The 9,944-nt window shown below is 47.7% G+C and overlaps 1 protein-coding gene across 2 annotated transcripts; it reads right to left on the bottom strand.

Annotated features, from left to right (window-relative positions):
• Nucleotides 1–32: 32 nt before the first annotated feature.
• Nucleotides 33–9,510, bottom strand: TRPT1 (tRNA phosphotransferase 1). 2 transcript variants are annotated; one of them, XM_053368113.1, is made up of 7 exons: nucleotides 6,848–9,505; nucleotides 6,273–6,354; nucleotides 3,871–4,040; nucleotides 3,191–3,365; nucleotides 2,553–2,609; nucleotides 1,609–1,719; nucleotides 33–612 (listed from the first exon to the last, which is right to left on the bottom strand). In XM_053368113.1, the coding sequence occupies exons 1-7, from the start codon at nucleotides 6,938–6,940 to the stop codon at nucleotides 551–553; spliced, it is 750 nt and encodes a 249-aa protein (XP_053224088.1). In that variant the 5' UTR covers nucleotides 6,941–9,505; the 3' UTR covers nucleotides 33–550. The 2 variants fall into 2 exon arrangements, with proteins under 2 accessions (XP_053224088.1, XP_053224087.1); XM_053368112.1 differs by lacking the exon at nucleotides 33–612 and having other exon boundaries at nucleotides 1,189–1,719; nucleotides 6,848–9,510.
• Between the last annotated feature and the right edge of the window lie 434 nt (nucleotides 9,511–9,944).

Genomic DNA, 9,944 nt, shown 5'->3' with positions numbered 1-9,944 from the left:
CAAGGAGCTATAAAAATATATAAATAAATACATACTTGGAAACGCTTCTCATTGTCCTTTCCCCACATTTTCCCACAATGACTTGTTTTGTCTCCATGAAATAAACATATCATCTCACTGTTCACCTGAAAAACAATATCTGCCTCATTTATGGGTAGTCTATCCTTGGTTTTCTCTTTTGTTTTGTTCTGCTTCTCGCTTTCCAGGTGGATGATGAGAATAATTCCTTCTGCTCTGTGTTCAGATATGAGTACTGATGCTTACGCTGCCAAAACAGCACCATCCAGACATAATGGAGAGGTAGCAGCAGGCTGGAGAAAAGCCAAAAAAACAAAAGAATCCCAACAAGGAAAAGGGATGTCAAAGAAGTACAATGGAAACAGAAAAGCAGAAATTGCTACAGTTCGTCTGTGGTCTGGCATGGAAATCAGTCAAGTGAATACAATCAGTATTTTGTTCACATCATCACTTGAAACAATATGTAATCAGTTGTTTTTTTTAAAGTGTTTGGATAAGGCCTTTACATTGAAATGAATGTAAGTGACATAAATTACGTAGAGGTAGATGCATCCAGTGGCTCAGGATCAGGACAGTTGAGGGACAACACACACCCTGGGGGACAAAAAAAGCACATGGTGTGACTCCCCATAAAAGCATTGAGCGCCCAGTATAGAGATTGCAGCCTCCACTCCTGATTTTTAGTTGCAAGGCAAGTCACAGGAACATGAAATGAAAGTGGTCCTGAGGATGTACAAAGGCAATTGGGCTTAGTAGCTATAGTGCTAGGGACATCCAGATTCAATCCCAGCCATGAAGCTCACTGGGGGATTTTTGGCCAGTCATGTTCATTGTGTTCTCTCTCTCTCTCTCTCTCTGGCTGACCTATGTCACAAGACTGTGAAGACAAGAGTGGGCGAGGGGAGAGAACGATGCATGCTGGCCTGAGCTACTTGGGGAAGGGTGGGAATCTTCTCCAATTTTGTATTTGCTTAGGGTTATTGTCATGCAACTGTTTGCTTGGCTGCCAACAGGTGGTGCTGTAGCCTGCAGAGTGATGCTAGCCTTCCGAAAGCTGCTGGCCCATCGCAGCTGCATTGGAGACCCAAACAAGCTGCGGCAGAACAGTCACAACAGGCCACAGCGGCTCCTCAGCAACCATCCTACTCTGCTGCTGCCACCGCCACTGCCCACCTCAGCAGCAGAGTGCAGGAATTTGGAATTTTGACAGATGGACAGGGCAACCCCCTTGTCAATCATGTGAGATAGCAACTATGTCATGCACAAGTACTTGCGATTGCCAAGGCTTCCAGGGAGGTTTGGATCGGCGAGGGTTGTGGGTTTAGAGAACAACATGTGCAGGACTCTGGTTGTGATCTCAGCCCAGAAAGGCAGCACTGCAGGGCTTGTGGGTTAGAGCAAGCTGGACCTTGAAGTGCTAATTCAATGCAGCTGCAACTAAATCCTTCACGAGATTTGTGTAAGATTCATTCATTCTCCCCCAAGCCCACCCAGCATGCCTCAGAATTTTTGGGTTTTGCAGCAGCATGAATGGCAAGCTGCCCAAGCACTCCCGGGCCAGAGTGGCAAGAGGCAGGCTGCCCGACTCACGCCTAGGCTTGAGCTGTAGGGCCTCCATGAAGTAGCAGGGGAGCAGCAGCCCATTGGCATCGCCAGGAGTGAGGATCACTTCATTAGCCGAGCGGTAAAACTTGATTCCATCTGCAGAGAAGACATTTCACAGGGGAGAGGCCGTTAAGCCCAGAACCACTTCCTCACCCTGCCCTATAGCGTGGTGCGAGATGAATGACAGGCAACTTTGGAGTCCATTCTAGAGAGGGCTTTGCTGGCTGGGAGGAAGGCCTCCTAGAATTTAGGGTGTTTGGATTCCATTCATTTATTCAATGTAGTTTTACACCACTCTTTGGATAAAAAAAAAGGTGCCCAGAACAGCAAACCTGCTTACAATGATAACTAGCAAGAATGCAAGCCTGAGGGCAAGGACTACCTAAAAGGCACAACACCAAAGGAAAAGCAATTGGGAGGGAGGAGGAGAGCAAAATCAGATGCTAGTTCTGAATCACAACATTCTTACAAGAGTTCTTACTGGCAGGGAGGGGAAGAAGCAGACTCCCTGCAGCTACACTTTCGCTGTATGATGGGTGGCAGCCAGGCTGGTCTCCCCCTTCCCATGTCATTCATCTTAGCAAGCAGTGAGATCAGTCTCCCAGTGTCCCTGGCCCCAGTCTGACACCCTTCAGCAGTCCAGTCCCATTTCTTAACAACAAAGTTTTAAGCCAAGAACAGCCAGCACAGCAGCAGACTATGTGGCTATGGGAAATTTCAGCAAAGCAAAGGGTTGGGGGATTGCGTTAGAGGGTTGCTTGTCCTATTCCTCCTTTGACCTACAGGAGAGGTAAGGGAGTCTGCAGTTCTCCAACTCCCATCAGCCCCAACCAGGATGGCCAACAGGCAGGGATGCTTGAAGCTGGAGTCTAGCACCATAGGGAGAGACTGCGTACGACCCACACAGTCTCTAGTTCCTTTCCACTTACCGGCCAGAGCCTTGGTGACATCAATGACTATAGCCACGTCACAGTTGCTTCTCATTCCTAGAAAGGAAAAACAACACATTTAAGGACCTCTGTCATCCACTCCCGTCGTGTCTCTTTAGCGGAGACAGTCCCTCTTTTTCTGATCTTTGCTGCAGAGCTACAATTCTCAGAATGGTTAAACTATCAATCTCTTTTCCTGGGGGGGGGGCCTCTGGGAATTGGAGCTCTGTGAGGGGAATGGGGTGTTCTAGCAGTGTGCAACAGCTATAAGAAACCACATTTCCCAGAGTTCTTTGGGAGAAGCCCTGACTGTTGAAAGCGCTGCAGTACTGCTTTAAATGTGTAGTACAAATGAGTTCTAGGATGCAGGCCAAATCCAGAGGCCTGGAAGACCTGGTGAGGCTCGTGGGTCAGAGCTTCCCCACTGCTGGTTAGACAATATTGCTATGGATTGACCAATGGTCTGATGTGGTTTAAGGGAGCTTCCTGGGCAGAGAGGTCCCCCAACCCGACCAGTCAGGGAAGGTCCTTAGGCAAAAATCTCAATTCACAGCCAGGTGTTTTTCTTTCTCTACTTTGGGATGGGAGTTGGAGCACTGTAGGCCATAGATTTGCAACTCAAGGAACGGTATGCTCACCACTCCGGACAGCTCCATCCCCCGGCAACCCTGGCGCTAAATGGATATGCGTCCTTCCCATCCGTGAGAGGCCATTGCGGCGAATTCCTGGCCAGTGGCGCAGATAGGTGCCATGGGCCACAACCTCTGGGAAATCCCGTGGGTCCAGCAGTGGGATCAACTCCAGTTCAGACACCTGGTGTGTTCATGGAACATTAATGGTCAGTTTATGAGGTTTTACCTGAGGGAACCCACATACTTCCAAGTTTGCTGCCATAAGGAGGGGGCTAGCGAGGAGCCCTTTTCAGCCCAGGGGCCACATTCCTTTTGGGGCAACCTTCTGGGGGCCACATGCCAGTGATGGGCTGGGTTAGAGGTCAAAGTGAGCAGAGCAACAAATATAAATTATATCCTGGCATGGTAGGCTAGTTCCTATGCACCCTCACAAACACCCCTCTATATTCAGGAACTCAATAGTTCACAGGCACATTCCAATCAGGCAAAAAAATTCAAAAATATAAAACAGAGCTGTCAAAAGTTTCAAGGCCAGATACAGAGGCCTGGAAGGCCCAAGGTTCCCCACTCCACAACTCATAAGGGCTAGAAACTCAGGCTAATGCCACATTGGCATTTAGCATGGAATTGGAGCTCATTCCCGTTTTTGTTCCCATATATGACAACTCCTTCACCCTTTTCCCCACCTGCAGCGAGTGCCCTTGATTGGCCCGGATCTGGAGCTGCCCGCTGGAAGGGTGAGGGCGTAGAGCAAAGCGCTGCTTTTCATTTGTCTCCACAACGCGCTGCACGTCTTCCAGGGTCCAGGCCTTAAACTGTGGCAGATGAAGGACCTCCGCCACATCCACGAAGCCATCTGCAGTTTGGGAAGAACAAAATGTTTAAGAACTCCCTTCTTTGACAGCACTGTCAAGCCAGCCAGCTGGACTGAGGTGAGAAAAGCATGGCTAAAAATGTACAAAGCTTTTAAACAAATTCCCCACGACATTAATAGTGAGAATGGAGCATAATGGAGGAACAGGTGCAATTTTAATTCAGGGCGGCGCCAAATGCTAGAGCAGCTTGAGAAACCAAAGGTAAATCCATCTTTAAAAGTTTAATTCAAGAGTGGGTAACCTCAGGCCCAGGGCCTGAATGTGGCCCTGCAGGTCTTTCTATGTGGCCCTCAGAACTCTCCCCAGGCCACCCCCGCCTCTCTCTGTTTGGGGCTGACGGTAATGTGCCCTTGAACTCTGATAATGCCTCTCGCTTGTCTGGATAGAAGACAGAAAATAGTGGTGGGGTTGAGTGTGTGTGTAGAAATGAGCCCCGTGTACAAGTGCAAAATGTACATTTACTGCTCCACCCACATGTGCTTCTGGCCCCACCCACCACTGCCATGTGGCCCTCAGAAGGTTGCCCGAAAGGAAATGCAGCCCTTGGGATGAACCAGGTTCTCCATTCCAGATTGAATTAAATTCCCTGGAAGCGAAGGCTCAGAAAAAGCTCAATATGGAGGCCAAATGGCCAAAATATTGGGAGATTTTGGAACAAGAAGGAGACAAACTGAAATTGCAGAGTTTTGAGAAACTAAAAAATAAAGTGCGAGACTGGCTTCATTATTATCAAATAAGGGAGGCTTACAATTTGGACAAAAAAATTGGCTTCCAGGTGGAAAAATCAAAATTGGAAACAGAACTGCTAGATCCCAAAACTAAGATACTTTCAAGAATGTATAACTTGCTGTTGAAATGGAATACTCAGGATGAAACGGTTAAATCTGCTATGATTAAATGGGCACAAGATGTTGGACATAACATTGTTTGCTGACTGGGAACAGTTGTGGACCACAGGTATGAAATTCACGGCATGTAATGCCTTAAGAGAGAATATTATGAAAATGATATACAGGTGGTACATGACACCAGTCAAGCTTGCAAAAATATATCATTTGCCCGATAATAAATGTTGGAAATGTAAAGATAATGAAGGTACATTCTTTCACCTTTGGTGGACGTGCCCAAGGATTAAGGCTTTCTGGTAGATGATATATAATGAAATGAAAAAGGTATTTAAATATACCTTCTTGAAGAAACCAGAGGCCTTTCTCTTGGGCATGGTCGGCCAATTGGTGTTAAAGAAGGATAGAACTTTTTTTATGTATGCTACAACAGCAGCAAGAATACTTATTGCAAAGTATTGGAAGACACAAGATCTACCCACACTGGAAGAATGGCAGATGAAAGTGATAGACTATATGGAATTGGCGGAAATGGCTGGCAGAATCCGAGACGAGGGAGAAGAGTCGGTGGAAGAAGATTGGAAGAAATTTAAGGACTATCTACAGAAACATTGTAAAATTAATGAATGTTAAAATGATGTCGGAATGAAATGAAGCGGTTTTGGCAACAATGTTAAAAAGGAGTATGTAAAAATGGTTTGTTAATAGATGAAAATATAAGGCTATAATATGTTAAGATAAAGAACTAAGATAAAAGCAAAGAGGGAAAGGATGTGCTGAATTAACCATTTGAACTGGAATACAAAAAAGGGAGGTGTGAGGAGGTCAGGGAAACAAGTAAATGAAAGGCAAGACATGGAAAGATGGATTTATTTTTAATTGTTTTTATTTTTTCTGTATTTTGTATTTTTTGTTTCTTTTTTTATTCTTTCTTATTACTTTTGTGATTCCTGTTGAAATTTTAATAAATATCATTTTTAAAAAAACCAGATTGAATTAAATTCCCTTTCCCTGCAACTTGGCTCTACTGCTCAGGTCACCTGTGCTCTGCAGGGAACTCCTCGCAAAAATTTCCTTCCTGCTCGGAGGGCCTGGGCTTGTCCCAAATTGATTCCAGCTGGGCTGGTGAGTGGGTGGGTGGTTCATCTGAACAGGGCTTTAGGCAAGGTTTTCTTTAGAACCTGCTCCACCAATAATTGGCTTCCAGTTTTAAAAAATGACACATTTGAGGGTTGCCAGCTTTTCCTTTTGGCAGGGCTCTTCTGCCTTTAACTGTCCTTTGGCTGGCAGAACAGGAGCAGTGAAGGTTTTTTTTCTTTTCTTTTTCCCAGGCAGTGTTGTGGGGAGTGGAAGGGCAGAAACACTCACCAAGCCCCATCTGTAGCCCCAACTTCTCTGCCCCATGGCGCAGCACGTAAGAAAGAGCCTTGGAGAGGCGAACACCTGCATCCTGAAACAAAGTTTGGAGACAAACAGTGCGAGGGCGAGTACTGTATTCAGTTTTTTTTACATTTTATCCTCCCAATTTTCTGCAGAGAGCACAAGGAAAAATACATTGTGCGGATTCCCCCAACATCCCAGTAAAGTGAATTTCATGGTTGAGGAAGAAATTGAACCTGGGTCTCCTCAGCCCTAGCCTGGGGCAGGCGGTAGCCAATGCTGTGCCCTGCAGATGCTGTTGACCTCACTGTTGCAGGCTGCAGTTATAGGAGAGGTGTCCTATATCCTGTCCTCCATAGACCCTCCTTTTCCAGGGCTCGAGTCTCTTAAAAAGTTGGCACAGGTGCAAAAATTTCACTAGAGGTTGCAAGGAAATGGGAGAAGTTGCCAGTCTTAGAATTCTCCCTTCTAAGAAGCTCTTTCATTCTATTTTTTAAAAGGAGTGCAGGAAAATGGTATCCTCCCAAGGTGGGCTACAACTAACAAGGCTATTGTATTTTTACCTGATCTCTCTGTCTCCTCCGGTTTCCGTGTTTTCTGCCTCTTCTGGGAGAATTTTGCAGACTTCCAACAGCACCTGGTGCTTCTCCATCCATAATGATGATGACTCAAAAATCCAGAAACACCACGGGTAGCTGGCTGGGGGCGTTGAAACCACTGTACCTGTTTTCCAAAATCCTTATTTCCCCATGCCAGTTACTTACTGCAGCTTTCCCAGTTTTCTCTCTTCTCCCCTGTCTTTTCCAGGACTCCACTTCGGATCTCGACACCGCCTCCCTCCCCAGTTCCCCAAACTACACGCTCCCGAAGTGCGAGCGGCGCTCAGGAGGAAACCTTGACGTCTTTATAGTCAGCGAGCACGACGGACCGCACAGACTTCTGGGAGTTGTAGTTCCTACTCCCCACCTAAAAGCTGTTACTTATATGGTCTCTTCTTCGACGGGCAAGAGACGCAGCTCAGTGGTAGAGCATCTGTTTTGCATGCGGCAGGTCCCAGGTGCAATCCCTAGCAATTCCCTGTCTGAAACGCTGCCAGCCAGTCCAGGCAATGTGGGAGCAGGATGGACCAAGGGGTCGGACTTGGTATCAGGCAGCTTAGAATTGTAGAGTTGGAAGGGACCCCGAGGGTCATCTAGTCTAACCCCCTGCAAAGCAGGAATTTTGCCCACAGCCATCCCTGGGTGGGCTCGAACTACTAACCTTCTGGTTTTAACAGCCAGATGCACTGACCCATCACGCCACTGCCAGGTGCTTACCGCCGCCTCCTTGACCCTAGCGGCGTGCTCCTCTACTTGCTGCAATCTTTGTCCTGCTCAACTTTTTTGGGGTAGCCCAGGGGCGAGTGGAGGAGTGTGTGGCATTCATGGTCGTACCATCAGGGTCAAGGAACAGGTGGCAAACTGCTGGCAACAGTGAGCGCCTGGCAGTGGTGTGGGTCGAGGTGGGGCAGGCACAGGGGTTTTTGCCTCCAGCAGCAAAACATCCCTGGGCACAGTCTGAAGTGTCTTCAAGGGCAGTCCCACGCACAGCACATTACAGTGATCCATCTTGGAAGTTATCAGAGCATGGAGTCCTGCGGCCAAGTCACAGGAACCAGCCGTAGTTTGGAAACACTCCCTGGAGCCTCTGAGGCCACCTGAGCCTCAAGTGACACTGTCGGATCCAGGAGCACTCCCAAGCTACTGGAAATTGCAATAAAGAACTGTTTTTGGAAGATTTCATTTCTCCAATGAGATTGTAGTGTGTGTGTGCGCACTTGTGTGTGCAATGAGTGAGCATGCACAACTCAGTCCAGGAATAAAGGTGACCATGAGGTGGCACTGTCCACCTTCCTTTTGAGCCTCCTTTTGTGTGCTTTATCCTGCTTTCTACTACTGGCCTATGGAAGGTCATTCCAAGGGTAAAGGAGCCTGAATCTGTGTGGGGAGGGAGCTCGTTTGCAGGGGGATGCCAACAAAGTGGAAGAAACTTTACCAGCTGCTGGGTACGCATGTGCACTTTTCTGCTGTTCGATCTGCTAAAAGCCAATGATCATTTTCTTCCTTTCAATGGTATAGGGTTTTCATTCATTCATTAATATTAATTTGTTCTCCTGTGTAGCTTTTTCCTATTGTCATAAATTAATGCCCAAGTTTGATCAACTTGTGGGAAGCAGCTGTGGTGTTGGCATCTCTTTGTGAAATGAAGCTGCTGCCATGATTGCTTGCCACAAGCCCGGCGAGGGGGGGTCTGGGGGTGCCACCACCCCTCTTCCAAATGAGCTTCCTTTCCTGCGAGACTGCAGGGGAAGCAGGGGGCTGGTGTTGTGCCAGCCCTCCTTGCTCTGAGTCGCTCCGGCGCTGTGCCACCTTTTCACTTTTTTAAAGGTGAGCTGGGCCTTTTCTGTGTGTTCTACTAAACGCCCCCTTGATCCGCACTGCCACCATAGGTAATTTTTTATCTGAATAAGTCAACAACCCTCACATAGCCAAGGAAGAGGCATGTGGCGGAATACAACTGATTTATGAAAGAACGCTGAATGAGGACTTCAGGATGCCTCTGAGTACACAAGTGTATGGTTTCAAATGTCCCAGTATCTTATCTGTCCCTTTATTACAGTTCTAACCAGGCCATTATTCTATTCTTATGCCACTCATCTAACCAATGCTGCTTCACATCCACCCCCAGCTCTTCCCTCTCTGATCTCCAGGCTCTAACTGACTCTCAACCGACTCCCTCCCAGCATTCAAACCACTCTTCAAACTCTCAGCCAATCATTGCTCACCATTCACTCTGGTGGAGGACACAGAGTGTTCTTTCTGGGATAGTCTGTCCACCTTTGGTCCGCACCCTGCACTCAGCTCTCCCTTGTGGCTCCTAGAAGATGTCTAAAGGCGACAGGATCCACAACCCAGGAAACAGCTTCCACTGTCCAGCTAAACCAGGCAAAGGTAGCTGATGGGTCTCAAACCCCCAAGCTTTAGCGCACTGACTAATAGGGGGTCCAACAGTCAAGAAGGCGCTTTCTGCACATGCTGTAGAGGGAAGTGAGGGCTGGATGGGTCTCGCCAACAGGGGAAGGTGAGCCTCTTTGCAGCAAACTCCTCTAAGGGGCAATTCTCTTCCGAGAGCCTTCCCTTTCCCCAAAGGGAGAGGGGGCTTTGGGGGTCTCATTGTGAGGAGTCTGTGTGCCAAGCAAGCGAGGGGGATATTGTAATGAGTGGTGTGTGTTGGATGGGGTGCAACAGGCTGGGGTAGGTATTACCATGGTCTTAGTGGCCATGCCATATCCGCCCACCCCAGTGATTGCCCCATCCTGCCACAAGCAATGATTTTGGGGGCAGGGGGTCTCTCCTAGATGTCCCCAAGTCCAGCTGTTCTCAACCTAGCAGGTGATTCCTCTTTTTTACTCCATAACCTGGATTTTATGCGTATTAGCAGGCAGGGATGGTGGATTTGGAGTTCTCTAATTCCACTATCAGAAGGACAAATATTGCTACGACCCTCTGACTTGAGAGTCCCATTAAGTCAGTTCTCTGCCTCTCATCCACAGAGTGACTCCTCCCCCTGAAATCTTCCCCTAAATTAGTACGGGATCCTGCACCCTTAAGTGAGGAGGTG

Source organism: Podarcis raffonei, chromosome 16, assembly GCF_027172205.1.
Source record: "Podarcis raffonei isolate rPodRaf1 chromosome 16, rPodRaf1.pri, whole genome shotgun sequence".
Taxonomy (NCBI): Eukaryota; Metazoa; Chordata; class Lepidosauria; order Squamata; family Lacertidae; genus Podarcis; species Podarcis raffonei.
This window is presented reverse-complemented; position numbering and strand designations above follow the sequence as displayed.

Coding starts and splice junctions, on each gene's coding strand:
- TRPT1 (XM_053368112.1), bottom strand. CDS start 6,940: ATGGATGGAGAAGCACCAGGTGCTGTTGGAAGTCTGCAAAATTCTCCC. Junction 4,041..6,272: donor GGGGCTACAGATGGGGCTTG/GTGAGTGTTTCT, acceptor CCCAAACTGCAG/ATGGCTTCGTGGATGTGGCG. Junction 1,720..2,552: donor TGTCACCAAGGCTCTGGCCG/GTAAGTGGAAAG, acceptor TCTTCTCTGCAG/ATGGAATCAAGTTTTACCGC.